General features: G+C 57.3%; 2 protein-coding genes across 2 annotated transcripts in view; both read right to left on the bottom strand.

Moving 5' to 3' along the window:
* Positions 1-5,063, bottom strand: part of TFEB (transcription factor EB) — a 46,599-nt gene extending 41,536 nt beyond the window's left edge. Inside the window, exon 1 of the mRNA XM_016212854.2 lies at positions 4,978-5,063. The gene's annotated coding sequence lies outside the window, so the exon portion shown is untranslated. The remainder of the gene's footprint in view (positions 1-4,977) is intronic.
* Positions 5,064-6,739: 1,676 nt separating this feature from the next.
* PGC (progastricsin) lies at positions 6,740-14,603 on the bottom strand. Its single transcript, XM_016212699.2, has 9 exons — positions 14,530-14,603; positions 12,996-13,146; positions 12,418-12,535; positions 11,528-11,646; positions 10,918-11,117; positions 9,824-9,946; positions 9,072-9,219; positions 7,713-7,811; positions 6,740-6,985 (listed from the first exon to the last, which is right to left on the bottom strand). Exons 1-9 carry the CDS (start codon positions 14,586-14,588, stop codon positions 6,833-6,835), a joined length of 1,170 nt encoding a protein of 389 aa, XP_016068185.2. The 5' UTR covers positions 14,589-14,603; the 3' UTR covers positions 6,740-6,832.
* Between the last annotated feature and the right edge of the window lie 1,802 nt (positions 14,604-16,405).

The raw sequence follows: 16,405 nt of genomic DNA on the forward strand, positions 1-16,405 counted from the left end.
GAACCACTGTCTTAGAGAAAGGGCATCAGGATTATTGGGGGATTTTTAAAAAAATATTAATGCCTCTCCCAAGACTCAGAAGCAATGGTATTTTTTAAGAGCTCCCAGGCGATCATAATATCCAGCCAGGGCCACAGTCGAATACAGCAGACCCTGGGTCTCCTGGGAAGTAATTGTGCCTTGATGGACAAAGGATTTGGATTGGGAGGGGACCCCAGAACAGGGTGCCAGGAGAGGAACCGGCATGAACAAGGGCTAGGAGAAGGGACTATGGACGATGGGTTTCTGGAGTCTGTTGGGATTCCTGGACTAATCTTCATGGCATCACATTTTACTCTGGGACCTCTGCTGTGTGGATAAGAGCCAACAAGGAGGCCTGTCCCCGAGAAAGCTGGAAAAGGGTGGGGACTGCCAGACCCCATTTCTCCTTCTCCTTATTCCCACACTGAAGAGCCAGGAAAGAATACTGGTATCGACTTTGCCTCTTGCTTCTGCCCCTCTGAGCTGCCCTGTGCCCTCACCCACTGCCCCATGCCCCCACAGCGAAGCACTTTCTTTGGGCATGATAAGTCCCAGGCCCCGCTCTGTCACTGGGATTGTAGCTCTACCTTCAGTGACATAGCAGCCAAGGGGATCTGTGTCTCTGGTGTAGAGTGGAGGAGGGGCAGGCAGCAGCAGCACAGGGGAGAACCACGGGTCAGGAGTGGGTAGTAAGGGACAGGCCAGATGCCACCCAAGGAATCCCAAGGGATAGGCAGGACAGGGATGGCGGAGATGTTGCAGGCATTGCCAAGTCTCCTATGCTAGTCTGTTAAAAGTAGAGACCAGGTTGGGTGTGGTGCAATAGGGAGTGGTGGAGACTGTGGCCATGGAGTCTGCAAAGTCATGTAAGGCATTTCATTTGCAGATGTTAGATGCACAGGGGGCTATTTGCAACCCATAGGTCATTATTTCTTCCCTAGAGCTCTCTATGCCTCTATTTCCTTACTTGAAAAATGAGAAATAAAGAAACAAATGAGTTATAAGAGTTAATGATGATAATAACTAACATTTTGTTTAGCATGGCACTATTCTGAGTCCTGTACGCGCAGCGTGAACATACTTAGCCCTTACTACAGCACTATTAGGTAGCTGCTGCTGTAATCCTCACTGTTTAGGTATGGAAATGGAAGCACAGTGGGGTTAAGCAGCTTGCTCAGGGTCACACAGCTAGTAAGTGGCAGAGCTATAATTCCAAGCCAGGAAGCCTGGCCCCAGAGCCCGTGCTCTCAACAACCCCTGCCTAGGTTACACTTGGTCTACTGCTCCTTACATAGCTGTGGCTCACTTCAGCAGGGCCAGCCTCTGGCTAAAGTTCTACTGAGTGGCAGGCAGCAGTCCCCCACACCCCCTTCTGAAGCCTCTCCTGTTCTGGGGCCTCTGCCAGGGACCTGTAAGAGGTTCGCATTAGAGGGGATGCAACAGATGGTTTAGGGTCCACGACTACGAGGAGCAGGGCCCTGCCCCAGCCACACAGCCTGTGAGAGGCAGGGTTGGGCCTCCGTGTTCTCATGACTCTTGCTGTTGTCTCATGCTCACCCAGTAGTCCCCACAGGCTTTTCTCCATTATCTGATCAAACAAGTGCCTACTGAGTTCAGCTTCACTGTACATAGTCTGTGGTTTCCAAGGAGACCCAGGAAGCCTTGTCTGAACCTGGGGCAGTCAAGGGAATTCTTGGCAGGGGTCTTTTGATCACCTGTAACAGCAACTCAGAGAAGCACCCAAGACACAGGTGTGGTCCTGGGGCACTGGCTCATCAAGTCCCACCCATGCTCAGAGCAGGAAACCTGGGGGGGGGGGGGGGGGTAGATTCCCAGACCACCACACCCCTACCTTTTAAGAGAGAACTTCAGGAAACTGTGAAGTGGTCCTTAGGGATTGAGAACATGGATTTTGGAGTCATTTGGGCCTTGGTTAGAATCCCTACCACTTCTAGGCTGTGTAACTTCAGGCAACTTACTTAACTTTTCTGAGTCAGTATAATGAAAATAATAATGCCTACCTCATTCTAAAGAGTAAAAACACAATAAATGTTGGCAACTATTGTTTATAACTAAGTTTTATTATAATATTGTTCTATTATAGCATAAAGAGAAGATTCTATTAATATATTGTGTTGTCAGTCTCACACACATGCATATACAAATTCATCTATACATACATACTTAGATACCTCTAATCTCATAATCACACACACAAAAACACCTATCAGTTCCATCAATTACACCCCACACTGATACCCAGAGCAACACCATGGACTCACCAGGCACAGTTCCTCGTGAATCCTCACAACAACCCATGGGGTGTGTGCATTTTGATCTCTTTTCAGATGGGGACACACACATTACATACATCAACACTGCATCCTGAGATATGGGCACTTCTCAACTCAATTTCCACGGTCATCTCCAGGGCAGCCCCAAGCTGGGCCCCAAGTGCTGACTGCTCTCCATCCACAGGACAAAGGCCCAACCTGGCTTTCATGCCAGCTGTGGTTGGGGAAACCCCTGCTGCCAGCAGAAACCAAGTTGACTTTGAAAAGGAAGACAGAAGTCAGGGGTAGCTGGGCCACTCCCTGTGGGGGCAGGTGCTAAGTAACTCTATAAAATCTGGCTAATGATGCAATTACAGCCATAAACAGAGCCCCAGGAGGGATCAGGGCCAGAAGCCAGACCCTCAAAGGGCAGCCAGGCCTGAGGGGTGGGAGGCTCCTCCTACCTACTTTCCAACAGAGAGACTGAAAGGGGGTTCTGACCGGCCATGGGGATGGGCACTGAGTATCTCCACTATTTCAGGACCCTCCATGGGCTCCTGCCTGGCCCGGCCCAGTCCCTGCCCACCTCTGTGACCACGCCATCAGCCCTCAGAAGCCAGCTGGCTTGCTCTGGATTCAGTGCTCACCTGAGGAGATGTCCCCTGCCCCAAGTCCTGCTTCCTTTCCATGGGACCCAGAACCAGGAGACCAGGGTTCCCATTTGGTTTCACCTCACTGAGCTAAGGCAAAATAGCACTGCAGCTGTAACAGGCCTTATACACTGTAAGCAACACTGGCTCCCTCGGGGAGCAGAAGAGAGTCACCCCAGACAGCCCTTCGTTTGCACTCTGGTTCCCGCTCTCCTGTCCCAGCCAGCCAGGAGGCAGGCAGAAAGAAAGGGGCCAAGTCAGCTGCTATTTTTCCCACAGCTGGGGAAACTGAGGCACAGGACAAGCATACCAGCAGACTACCAGGCTGGACTCTCAAGATGCCCGCCGTTCCCCTTCCAGTGCCTCTATAGACACCTTTAACTATTGCTGCTGTCTCTTCCCCAGACTGTGATCTCCCTGCGGGCAGGCTAGGAGCTGTCTCCCAGAGGGCACAGAGAAGGCCTCAGAGGGTACAGGCCAAGGTGCCAGGAGCTGCATTCAGACCTGTGCACACCGGCATCTAGTGGCCCTAGAGGAAACCCGGTGGAATTTCGGCCAGCTCAAGTGCAAGGGCCTGAGTCCGCATCCCAGAGGTGCCACTGGAGGCTGCGCGAGCCTTGTCCCCCTCCCTGCTCCACTAAGCACCCCCTCACCTGAGGGGAGGGGGCTGGGCGGTAACTGACACTTCCCCAGCAAACGAACTCGAAGCCAAAGCCCTGCGCTCAAGTTTTAGTCCAGAAACTGCCCACGCAGAACCATCCCCAGAACAGACAGGCGAGAAGACCACGGCTGGAGTGGACGGGGGTCCGGCAAGGACTCAGTGGTGAGGGGCTGGCAGCGAACCGGTAGGGGTAGCCCCGGGCAGCGCGGGGGCCCAGCCTCCTCCCCCGGGGCGCGAGGCTGGGGTGCGCCAGGCGGCTGCGGTGCGAACCTGCTCTCGCAACCAGAAGCAGCTTGGGGCGGCCGCGCGTGAAGCCAGAATCCGGACGGGGAGGGGGCCGAGGGGGGGCCCGAGCTGGCGCCCGCTCCCTTCCGGGAGGCGAGCGCGGGCTCTGCCGCCGAATAGCTGTCCCGCGTAAGGGGAGGGGGACGAGTGCGCGCGGACTGGGGGGCGGGACAGCCTGGGGTTGGGTGGCGAGGACCCGCGGAATAGGGGGAAGGGGGTGTGTTTTCCGGGATTCCGGACGGAGACGGTGTGGAGGAGGGGGCCGGCACATGGGGGACGGGTACATGGCTGGAAACTCCCGGGAAAACAGAAAGAGGGGCGCGCGGAGGGTAAGCTCTGGGGTTGGGATTCCCTAAGGTCGTGGAATAATGCAAGGGGGAGAAAAAGACTGCGCTCAGGGGTACCAGGGGACTCGAGCAGGAGAGGCTTCTTCAAGAGGCGGAGGGGGAGGAAGGGACGGGAAGGGAGGGAGGGAGGGGGGATGGTTCTTCCACCCGTCCCCCCCCCACACACACACCCTCGGCAGCCCAGCCCCCGGGGCGGGGCGCCGCTCCGTCCCTCCCACTCCCCCAGACCATCCCGGCAGGGCCTGGCCGGGCGGGACTCGGCCCCCGCACACCTCCCCTACCTCCGGCGCCCTCCCCCGCGCCACCCGCCCCCACCGCGTCCGGTGAAGAAGTGGGCGCAGGGCCCACACGTCCCTCAAACTTCTTGCAAGTTCACTCCCACTCCTCCCGCCCCTTCAGACTCCCAGCTCCCGGGCCGGGAAGGCCCATGCCCGCCCCGGCCCCTCCCGCCTGGTTACATAAGGTCGCAGAGAAGCCGCCCCCGGCCCGGGCCTGAAGGGAGGGGCCGCACGGGTTCTCCGGATCGACGGGCAACACCGCTCGGGCCATGTGCCGGGCGGTCCGGGCTAGACGGTCAGCCCGGCCGGTGGCGGCGCGGCGCACACCGTCCCGCTCCCCTCTCCAGCCCGCACTCCCACCGACCCACCACCTGTCTCCCGGACCCACCGGATGAGGGTGGGAGAGTCTGGGCCGGGGGTTCCAGGCCCTCCGCGCACCCCTTGCCCCCCAGCCCCGCTCACCTAGCTCTGAAGGTCAATCCGTCCGCCGCCCGCGCCCTGGGTCTCGGGCAACTTGTCCTAAGTTCAGGTGTCCGGCCCGCAAGCTGCGCCTGCCAGCCCCTCCCGAGTTCCTCCGGCTCGGCGCCACCAGGGAGGCCCCCCCGGTCCGCCCTCCCCGCCGCCGTCGGCGCCGCCGCCGCTCCCTACGTCTAGCCAGCGGCTGCCGCCTCCGCTGTCACCGAGCCCCGCGCCGGGCGCCCCAGCTCCCGCTGTCACTCCGCACCCACTTCCCCCGGCGCCCGGCAGAGGGCAGCACCCGCCCCGCGGCCCCGCCCCGTCCTGCCCTGCCCCCCCGTCTGTCTGCCGCGGTGCCCGCTGGGAAACGTAGTTTCCGCAGCGGCTGGAGCAGGCACGCCGGGGTTTGTAGTCCCGCTCCGTGGGCCACAGGCTGTCATACAGGGACTTGTTTCTGCTCCTTTTGCAAGTTTTCCTTCTCTCCTCAGTCAGTGATGTCCCGAACCGGAGCGCATTACTATACACTGTGGCCTGTCTGACCCCAAGGAGAGGCACACAGCAGGCTGTCTTTCCCAGATTCTGGGAAACACGTAGGGTCCCAGGTGGTGTGCTGTTGCCATAGGAACTCCTCGGCGGCAACCTCAGTTTGCCACCTGATTTGCAATTGGGTAATGGGCCCGCTCTTTTACCCCTGACCCTGAGCGTAAGGGACAAGGTTGCGGTCAGCCTGCTGAACGATAGGATGAAAGAAGTATGACTGGAATGGAGCTCACCTTCCCTCCCACTGTGAGTCTTGCATTATAGCCAGGCCCTCCCCACCTAGGTTTCTTCAGTCGGAGCTTTCTGATGCACTCAGAAATGTTCTGATCTATGCTTAGCCACCACCCTCTGCTTTCTCCCCTCCCCGTTCTCCCCCTCCTTCTCCTCCCCCCTTCTTCCACCCCCCTCCTGCTTCTCCCTTTGGGTCCTGCTAGGTGGCTCCTAGGGAGGGCAGGGATGAATCCAGAGGGACAAGGCCTCTTGTTCAGTTGGTTAGAACAAGTGGGCTTGATTTCCACGTGATTTAAGTAGCTCTCCCTCTTGTCCACTGTTGAGGGCCTGCCCTTCTTCAAATACAGGCCCTGGGACATAGGTGTCTGGGTGAAAATATGATCAGCTTAACTCAGCTCAGACCTTCAGAAGCTCTCCTGGAAATAGGTTCTGGTGGCATCCGCCTCCTCCCTAGAGGACCCATGACTGTGACAAGTGCACGTAGGCATCCTAAGTATCCCGCATGCCTCAGGAAGCTCCCAGTGCAAACTTGATCCCAGATAAGGAGGTGGATTTGGATTCGTTGGACTCCCTGGCCACACTGCTAGTGGACATGCATGGGGACCTGCATGGGTAATTCTGGTGTTAGTTTGGTTAGTTAGGTCCGCAGAGTATTTGGGGTTGTCAGAGTAGGGTTCCCTTTCCTTTCACAGCAGAATGCCCTGTCTTGATGCCACTACCACTGTCCTCCTTCTCCAGGGAAGAGCTGTGAAGGGTACAGGGCCCATCCACAAGCCCTACCCTATGCCCCATTTCTCTTAGAATCTCAGTGACCCACCCAGAAACCTCGAAGCAACTAAGGGACAGCATGGTTCAGCAGGAGCGAATTTGCCCGATTCTCATGCCCACTCCTTGAGACCAAGCGCTGCCTTACGGGGCCCAGCTGCCCTCTAAAAACAACAGGCTGACCAATGTGGGAAAGAACTGTTTATTATCAGAAAAAGTCCAGAGTCCAGAAAAGAAAGGCTGAATCCAGAGAAGCACAGAGAGAACCCCCTGCAGCGCAGGGGGCCGAGAGAAAGAGGGGAGCCCAGGTGTCCAGGCGCTGCGTCTAGGCGGCAGTGGCAAAGCCCACCCTGTTGTTGCCCATGTCGTAGACGGAATAGTAGGACCTGAGGAAGACGTCCCCGAGGATCCACAGGGGCTGGCCGTTCTGGGAAGGCAGGTAGGTGGGCTCCACCCCCACGGTGCAGTAGCCATTGTTCTGCCCAAGACAAAAGTACAGCCTCGTTCATTTCACTCACACATGGATGGGGCACAGCTCAGCCCTGAGCCCTGGCCAGGGGTGCGCAGGCACAGAAATGAGTGCACCAGGGTCTCTGCCCTTGAGGGCCCAGGCCAGCTGAGCTGCCAGAGCAGAGATGATGGGAGAAACTTCTAGAATGGGGAATTTGGGCTGTAGTGGCCCTCTGCAGGGACTCCTCTCTTCATGCCCCCCCCCCCCCGCCTCCTGCTCCCAATTTAGAGCAGGTCGGCCTGGTGGTCAAGTGTTGGAGGAAGACCAACTTGGATCCAAACCTTAGTTTCACCCTGACTTGCTGTGTAGCCTTGGGTGTGTTACTTAACCTCTCTGAATCTTCCAGTGTTCACTTGTAAAATAGAAATTAGTATCTCCCTCATTGAATGTTGGGTCACTTAAGTGGGATAGTGTATACAAAGTGCTTCGCACAGTGGGTGACCCTCGTAGGTGTGCAACAGAGAACCCAGTGTCTCTCCCCACTAATAATAATAATAATTAATAACAGATGATACTCTTCACAGCATCGTTCCAGAGAAGGGGGTTAGAATCAGTGAGTGGGGAAACTAAGTCAGTGCTACAGGAAGCCTGGAAATGGCACAGGGTAAGGAGACCCAGCGTGTCTGCCTCCCCAAGCCTTCCTCCCACCCCAGTCCTGTCCCTGCTGGCTCAGCGTGCAGGGACCAGCACTTACGTTGAGGATGTAGGATGAGGGCGGCAGAGGGAACTGCACCCCATTGATGACGAAGCTGAAGGTGGGCAGGTTCTGGATGCTGTTACAGTTCACGACAAACTGCAGAGAGAGGAGCAGGGCCCAGGTCGTCTCATCTGCCACCTGAGAGTACTACCAACCCTGCCGCCTCAGCCCCTCTGGCCCCAGGCCTCGGTCCCGAGCCTGCGTTTGCTCTGGAGGCAGCAGCACCAAGGGAAAGTCCTGTGTCAGTACTGCTGGCATTACTCACAGGGACTCCTGAACAGAGGTGGGATTTGGGGAGACCTGAGCATCTCCCCCACCCCAAAACATTTACTTTTGCCTGAATTTCCCCTCATGACAGATTGAATCTGAGCCTCATCTCTGCAGCTGTCTTTTGAAAACAAACAGGTCTGTTGAAAGAGTAGCCTGTCGGTCCCCCAAAGGTAGTGGGAATGCATGACTTAGGTAAACCCTTTGCTGGGCCCCGGACAGAGGGGGAGAAGGGGGCCTGGCCCCATGGAGGTGAGGGACATGTGGGTTAAAAAGTTATCCCTTCCTGGCCACCATGGCTCAGCGGTTGAGCATTGACCTAGGATCCAGGAGATCGAGGTTCCATTCCCGGTCAGGGCGCATGCCCGGGTTGCGGGCTCCATCCCCAGCAGGGGGCGTGCAGGAGGCAGCTGATCAATGACTCATCATTGATCTCTCTCCCTCTCCCTTCCTCTCTCTGAAATCAATAAAGATATATTAAAAAAAAAAAAAGTTATGCTTTGCCCTGGCCGGGTGGCTCAGTTGGTTGGAGTGTCATCCTGTACACCAAAAGGTTGCAGGTTTGATTGCTGGTCAGGGCACATACCTAGGTTGCCAGTTCGATCCCCGGTTGGGGCACATACAGGAGGCAACCGATCGATGTTTCTCTCTCATATTGATATTTCTCCCTCTGCCCTCTTCCATCCCTTCCTCCTTTCCGCTCTCTCTAAAACTCAATAAGAACATATCCTTGGGTGAGGATTTTTTTTAAAAAGTTCTCCTGTGTCGCTCACCAGCATGGCTCCACTTTCCAGTTACTTCCTCTTACTTCAAAGTCCGGCAAGTGTTCAGCCTGCCTCCTGTGAGGAGCTGAGGCTCAGGAGAAATTCTGCCCAGTGGGAACCCTCACAGCCCCTCAGCACAAGCCTCTGCCTCCCTGAATCAGGCTCCAGGCCCCTGCCCCAGTCATCCCAGGGTCCCCGACCTCCAGTGCCTTGGGAGGCTCGAAGTACAGAGGCCAAAAATCAGGCTATTCCTGGACTCCCAGGAGAAACCACAACTGCCTCCTTCTGGCCTTGCCCAGGGAAGGGACACCTCCACCAGACATACCTGTCCGTACTGGTCCTCCTGGGCCCCTGTGGCCTGCAGAAGGGCACTCATGTACTGCTGGGGCACGGTGAGCAGAGATGTGCCTGTGTCCACGATGGCCTGGCAGCCCTGGGAGCACCAGCCGGTGGCCTGGCCACCAATGAGGAACCTGAATGAGGAGAGGAGAGGAGCGACCTCAGCTCCCCCAGCTCAGGGCAGCTAGGGGTGAGCTTTCCCCACCTCTGGGAGACTAACAGCCGCAGAAGCAAGGTGCAACCCAGGAAGGCCAATCCAGTCATCCCCCTGCTTCACACCACACCGCAGCCTACTGAAGGCCACCTAAACCTATCAGAATCTATTCCGAGGAATCTATTCCGAGGAAGGTTCTAGAAACACTGACAGCTAGGGCTACTGATTTGTTGTAAGTACTTTGAGCTAATTAGCTCCCCACCAACCACCAAACATCCCAGTTTCTAACCTGTAAACCCACAGGATTGGACGACAGGGTCTAAAATGTTTGGGATTCCAAATCCTGTCCCTTCCTATGTTGGCCCCATCCAACTCCTCTTCTCCAGGCCAAGCTGGGCCTTGAAACTCCAGCAGAGGGCTGCTGTGGCTTTGTGGGGGCAGGCCTGAAGGAGGGACCCTCTGTACCCATCCTAGCAGTACGTGTGTGTGTGTGTGTGTGTGTGTGTGTGTGTGTGTGTGACACGAAGTGCCTCAAAGCTGGCTGCAAGAAGTGCCCACCTTCCCAGGCCCCACCACAAACTCACTCCTCAATGCCAATCTGCCAGTAGAGCTCCTGGGTGACAGGAGCCCAGTAGATCTGCCCCTGGTACAGGCTGTTGTCCACACCGCCAAAGATGACTGCTCCTCCGTTCTGGGAACCCTCCTGGCTGCAGGAGGCAAAGGGAAAGGCACATCAGGGAGTGGCTGTGGGAAAGGACTTCCCTGTGGAGCAGTCACCCTCAGAGGGTCCTGCCCTGGCTCTGGGCTGGGGCTCCCCGAGGGCAGGGGCTATGTCTCTCCCTTAGACTGGGGCTCCCAGTCTGGGCCTCTCAGAATTCCAAGTGCCTCAGGCTCCTGAATAATTCTGCCCCACAAAGCCCTGCCTCTAAGGAAGCCGCTGGTGTGTGCCCCTGCCCCCTCCCCAACTCGGTTCACTCTCCCTTCCACTTCATGACCTGGTGGAGCCTTACACAGGCCCAACTTGCTATTTTCTGCAGGGATTGAAGGGAAGGAGGGCCTGCTGGAGGGGAGGGGAGAATGTGTTTGTTTGAGAGGCCTCCCCTGGTAGCTGAACTTGAGCTCGGAACTCAGGGAAGCTCCTAACGGCTAAACTCAGATCATTGTAACAGAGGTAGCGAGTAAATGGGTCCTTAGTAACAGGGTCGTGTTGTTGAAAGTCAGATCCCAGCGATTAAGCTCCAGCTAGTAGACGCTCTCTCTACAAGGTGGTCAGCTAAGTCGGAGAGGAAAGAAGGAAAATCGGTTTCAAGCCTCGCACCCACTCCCACCGCCTGAATAACCTTGTTTGCTTGGGTTTGTGGAGTTAATGGTGGGCCTAGACCACACCCTGAACCTGGCTGTTGTTCCAGGACCCGGCTAGAACAACAGATCGAAGATGAAGCAATTGATCACTATACAAAAGAGGTGTCCAGGTAGTAGACCTCTGGGCCGACGGAAATGAGCTAACCCAGGCTCCGGGCAGCAGGTAAACGCAAGAGCTATTGAGAGTCAGCAGCAACACTCAAAGCAGAGCTGGGCCCAGGGCCAGAGGTGCCTGGGGCCAAGCGACTGCTGGGAGGCCTGTTATCCAGGCTGAAGGGGGGGGCTGGGAGCTGGGGACCCCCAGGGGAGGCCTCACTTGCTGAGGTAGAAGCTGAAGACGGGGCTGGTGAGGGCGCCCTCCTGCAGCATGCCCTGCAGGGCTGTGGTGGCCCCATCCACGGCCAGGGCAGGGTAGGCCATGCCCATGATGCCATCAAACTGCGCGTAGACGAAATTGGTGCCCGGCTCGTTCTCACTCAGGCCAAACTCTTGGTTGGGGACCTGGATGTTCTGGACCTGGAGGGAGCACAGAGGACAGGAGGTGACAAGTGTAACTCCACCTGCCTTCCCCAGACATCCCCAGGGACCCCTCAAGGTTCGTTCTTCACCCCTCCCTCACGTGTCCTCCTTTCCTTCTTGGCAGGTCTTGCAAGAGCCGCTTTCTCTTCTGAGTGCCCTTCCCTGACTGCAGACCCTGTCCCCCCAGGACAAGGTCATCACGGTGTCCTCAGCGTCCTTAGTGGGGGTTCAGTGAGTGAGTGAATGAGCCCTGATGGTACTGATTTCCCGTCCTGTCCAGCAGAGCACGAGGTGTTTTTTCCGTATTTGTCAGGGTCTCCATCTAAATCTCCCAATCCGACTCTGAGGCCTGTGAGGTTAGAGGCAGAGCCCAGACCTGGGGTGGGAGCGGCAATGGCATCACTCACAGTCATGGTGTCGTAGCCGAAGAAGCCTGTGAGGCTGCCACTGCCGTACTGCAGGGAGAAGGCCTGCCCGTTGGTGGAGTAGGTGGAGGACTGGCTGGGGTTGAAGCGGCTGTGGCCGGCTGGGGGGGACAGGATGCAGGAAGTCAGGCTGGCCAGTGGGGGCTGCCCCGGCAAGGGGGGGCCTGTGCTCCCATCCTGGGGCCTCGGCACACCCTGCCACCCATCAGAGGGTGGCCTGCCCAGGTTCCAGGCGTTGGGAGGCCCATGGGAGCCGGCCAGTCTTGCCCCACAGCTCCCCCTGATTTACAGACTCTGGGGAGCCCTGGGACTGGGACCTCTATGTGGTCTCCCTGCCCCAGCAGATCCCAGAAAGCACTTATCATATGAGGGAAGGAGTGACTGACTCTAAGGGGCGGCCCTGCTTTCCCCGGCCCTCTCCAGGTCCACAAGCTGGCCATACTGGGATCCGGAGATCATGTAGAGTGGGGCCAACAGGGGACCCTCTGAGTCATAGGTTTGGGGACCCAATCCCCAAGGCTGTGGCAGAGACCATGAGGCCTTAAGAAAGTGAGCATTGGACAGGGACCATATCCCCTTGTGATCCCTTGTGCCTCGGAGACCCTCAGTGGGAACTTGGTAAAGAATGGAGCAGAGCAGGGGCCGGAGCAGGTGAAGGGGTAGGTATTGGTGAGTGGGGAAGGCAGAGGTGTGGTCAGCTCCACGACAGCCTCTTCCCTCTGGCCTGGGCATGACACATGCCCCTGGATAAGCCCCTGGTCCTCTCCAGGACTGAAGGTCTTTCCAGCAACCCCTGTGAAGACTGCCCTTCCCCAGAGGGCGTCGGTGCCCTCCCCTGCCCACCACCCTGCACTGCCCAGCCCAGCACTCACTGCAGGCCTGGCTCTGGCAGTAAACAGAGGGCACCCACAGGTTGGAAGAGCCGGTATCAAAAAGGACCAGGAAGTTCTGTGGTGGGGTCCCGATGCTGATCTCACCAAAGTAGGCAGCCTGGAGGCCAGAGAGCAGGCTGTCAGCTCTAGAGGGATCCAGAGACTGGCAGGCCCAGCATCCTCCATGCGCAGAGCAGGGGAGGGACCAGCCCCTGCCCCACAGCCTGCACCAGAAGCAGGGGCCTGAGCCTTCCCTGCACACTTCCCCGGAACCCGTAGACCCTCAGCCCCCACAGCCCCTCAGCCCCCATAGACCCTCAGCCCCCACACACCCTCAGCCCCCATAGTCCCTCAGACCCTCAGCCCCCATAGACCCTCAGCCCCCACACACCCTCAGCCCCCATAGACCCTCAGCCCCCACACACCCTCAGCCCGCACCTGGCCCGCTCGGCAGGGCCCCTCCCATGCTCTGCCCAGGGAATGAGGTCCAGGCTGGCAGGCCTGAGCAAAGGGAGCAGGGACGGGGGCTGCAGAGAGGAGGGGTGCAGCTCACTGCCCCTGGGAGGGTCAGGACTCACATCCATGTAGGCCATGGGCTCGTAGTCCACGCTGAAGTCACCAAACTTGTACTTCTGAGCAGGGTCGTACTTGTGGGTCCTCAGGAAGTCCTCCAGCACGCCCTTCTCCTTCATGGTTTCACGGATGGACTTGAGCTTCTTCAGGGGGAGTCTGCAGAAGGTCTGTGTGTCAGGCAGGTCCTCCCTTCTTCCAGCACTGCCAAGCAGTCGCCCCAGCCTCCCCACCCCCCACCTCTAACTGTAGACCTCAGTCTCCCTGCCACCCTGTACCCGTGTCTGTCACTTGTGTGTGCCTGTGTTTTTCCCTTTCTCCGTTTCTGTTTCTCTCTGTCTCTCTGTCTCTTTCTCCCCCTGCTTCTCTCTTTCTTCCCCGCTCCTTCCCGTTCTTTCAAAACTCTTTTCAGGACCTGCTCCAAGATTCAGGAAACAATGGCCTCCACCCACGATGCTCCCTCCCCATCTCAAGTGTCCTCATCCCACCCTGGCCCTCTGCTCTCAAATATCCCATAAATTCCTCCCCAGGAAGGGGAGAGGGACTTCAGGCATTACCCTTTGCAGGATATGTGTGTGCATTTTTAAAAGGTTTAGAGATGGCAAATTCACCCCAAAGAAAATCCTCTCCTTGGGTACCTGGCACCACTGAATGTGACAGGTTGTGGGTTCGGGGGAACAGCACTGGACTGGAACTGAGAAGACAGGGTCCTGCCCCTGCTGCTCAGTGTCTGGCCTGGGGCTCTTCCCTGGGCACAATGGGGAAACTGGCCTGGTGGTCTGGAGCCCAGATCAGCTCTAGGATTGGGATTTAAGGATTATGGGTTTCTTCCCATGTCACCCTGGGTATCGCCCCAGGCCTGCTTGCTGCCCTGCCTGTGGAGCCTCTGCCTGACCACCCAGGCCACCAGCATTCCTGCTTCTTTCACTCCTTTCTAGTCTCAATCCCCATTCCCTCAGGACCTGAGTTCTCCAGAATTCTCTGCTATCCCCTTTCCCATTGAGCTGAGAGCTTCTCCAACCAGCCCTACAGAATTTGCATTTTAAAAGAAGTTTCTAAGGGAAGCCCCCTCGAATCGCCTAAGAATCACTCTAAGGGTGGAAGAGCAGGTCCTCGGCCCTCCTGACATCCTGGGAGCCCTGCCCCTCACCTCTTCCCCTTGATGCCTCAGCATGTAGAGATTTCAATACTGGTGTTTCTGCTTAGATGATTGTGTCATCTGCCAAGTCAGTGTGGGCCCTCAGGGAATGTTTTGCAAATGTCCTCCTATGCAGAGGTAATTCCATCTACTGGCAGGAGTCACCCCTCTTCTCTGTTTCAGGTCCGTCTCTTCACCATTTGACTGGAAGTTCCCTGAGGGCAAAGGCCCTGTCTCTACCCACCTGTGATTCCTGTCCTACCTGGCAGGGAGCCTGTCCTGTCCCTGGCAGCAAGTCTGGGGCAGAGGCAGGTGGGTGTCTTCTGGCCAGGCCAGGCCTCGCAGGGGTCCTGACTCCTCCTGCCTGCCAGGCCCCTGCCCCAACAGCCAGGCCCCAAACTCACCTGATCACCTTGGCCTCCAGGAGCTGGAGGCAGAGCAAGGCCACCACTATCCACTTCATGATGCCGACTCCCAACTGGCCGCAGAGCAAAAGCCACTCAGAGTTGGGCACTTGCAGTCGAGTGAAGGCCTGAGCCCTCCTCGGTCCTTTATACCCCCGGGATCCAGAGCAGTCCCGCCTCCCTGTCCTGGGCAAACATGACCTCCGTCCCTGGGGTACCTGGAGCTCCAGGTAGCAATTGCTTCTGTGTGTTTTCCCCCCGCGAGGGTGGCCGCAAGGACTTTTCATCTTATTGACTTTTTAATACAAGTGTGGAGGCCAGGAGGTACCGGCGATAAGAGAGAACAGAGTTGGAGTGGCAACAATAACTTCTTGTCCAGGGACCAGAGGCGTGATGGGGGCGTTTGGGGAGGAAGGTAGGGCCGGAGTGGCGGCCTTAGGGTCCGCTGCTCCCTTTCTCACCCCAGCACTATCGACATTTTGGAACAAATAATTGTGTGTTGTGGGCATTGCCCTGTGCATTGTAGGATGTTTAGCAGCATCCCTGGCCTCTGCCCACCAGTTGCCAGCGGCAGTCCTCCTGTTGTAGCAACCAAAAATGTCTCCAGGCATTGCCCCATGTCTCCTTAGGGGCCAAAATTATCGAGAAACATTCGTTTACAGGTGACCGGCTTGGGGACCTGACTCAAGTCCTGCTTCCCATCACCCGCAAGCCAGTGGTGACTGCAGTTAGGGGTGTCTGGGGGGTGACGGGGTCAGTGACTAGGGTAATGCTAGTGGTACCAGTGGGGTGAGAGTGTCCCGTGGTAGTGATGACCGTATCATTAGCACTGATGCAGGTGGTGGGCTGGGATGCCAGTGGCTGAAGTCAGAGCTCTTTGGGGCAGCTTGGGAGGCTTTCAAGGTCAAATGGGGCATTTGGAGAAATTCTCCTCGTAATTCAGCAAGGTCTCACGAAACACCCATCGTGTAAGCTGAACTGGCTTCTGGCTGTGCCTCTTGAACTTTCTGGAACAGACTTCCTGCTCCAAGTCTGCTCTATCCTGTGCCTCTATCCTCATCTCCAGGTCCTACCCGCTTCCCAGCTACATGTTTCTCAATGCCTGAGGTGACCTGGAGCTGGCCCAGCGCCCATTAAGCCGGCACAGGAGAGTTCCCCATTTTGGGGTGAGTGGAAAAAAGTTCCCACACCAGTACCCTCTCTGCCACCTGGTACCCTGCACTCAGGGCTCCAAATAGATTTGTTAGGCCCTCGAGCCCTAGGCAGAAGGCCAAGACCAGGCCTGCCAAACACCGATCTAACCCAGCCAGTGGGGGATTTTCCACTCTGGCCACCACCTCCCACTGCCCAGCCAGAGCCCTGGAGCCTACCCTGGCCCTATGGTGGGGGAGGGGAGGGAGGGAGGACGTTAGAGGTCTGCCCAGGCCTGGCCTGATTGTGTCTCAAGGCCAGATCAACCCCCCTTCCTCCCAGTAGTCCCCTGGGAAACTTTGGACTCTGGGGTTCAGTGCCTTCCCTGGGGTAGGGGATCTGCAGATTTGGAAGCACGGGCAAAAGAAAGTCATTGGATCCTTGGAATCTTGCCAAGACCTCTGACTATAGTAGAATCCATGGGATTCCCCCAAGTCTTTCCAGGCCTACCAGGCTCCCTAGCATGGGCCTCCAGAGACCTTTCCTTCCCTGGTAGGACCCTCAGAGTCTGATGGCTGCCTGGCTGATCTTCCCCAAACCCAGTGGGACCATATCCCTTCTGGGCGCCCCCACTGCATCAGGCCAGGGCGTCTTGCCTGGCTGCCAGGCCTTGGGGGTCTGCAGCGCCTGCCTACCCAACCTGATCTGACAGCTCCATCAGTTTCCTCAGCATCCCCCTTCATCC

The sequence above is a fragment of the Miniopterus natalensis genome, chromosome 5 (genome assembly GCF_054644295.1).
Source record: "Miniopterus natalensis isolate mMinNat1 chromosome 5, mMinNat1.hap1, whole genome shotgun sequence".
Classification (NCBI taxonomy): domain Eukaryota; kingdom Metazoa; phylum Chordata; class Mammalia; order Chiroptera; family Miniopteridae; genus Miniopterus; species Miniopterus natalensis.

What these genes read in the sequence shown, in the direction of transcription:
- PGC (XM_016212699.2), bottom strand. Translation starts at nt 14,588, where the DNA reads ATGAAGTGGATAGTGGTGGCCTTGCTCTGCCTCCAGCTCCTGGAGGCC. An exon ending in TCGGCTACGACACCATGACT is followed by an intron (nt 11,118 to 11,527) that starts GTGAGTGATGCC and finishes TGCTCCCTCCAG; the next exon opens with GTCCAGAACATCCAGGTCCC. An exon ending in TGGCAGATTGGCATTGAGGA is followed by an intron (nt 9,220 to 9,823) that starts GTGAGTTTGTGG and finishes CTCCTCATTCAG; the next exon opens with GTTCCTCATTGGTGGCCAGG.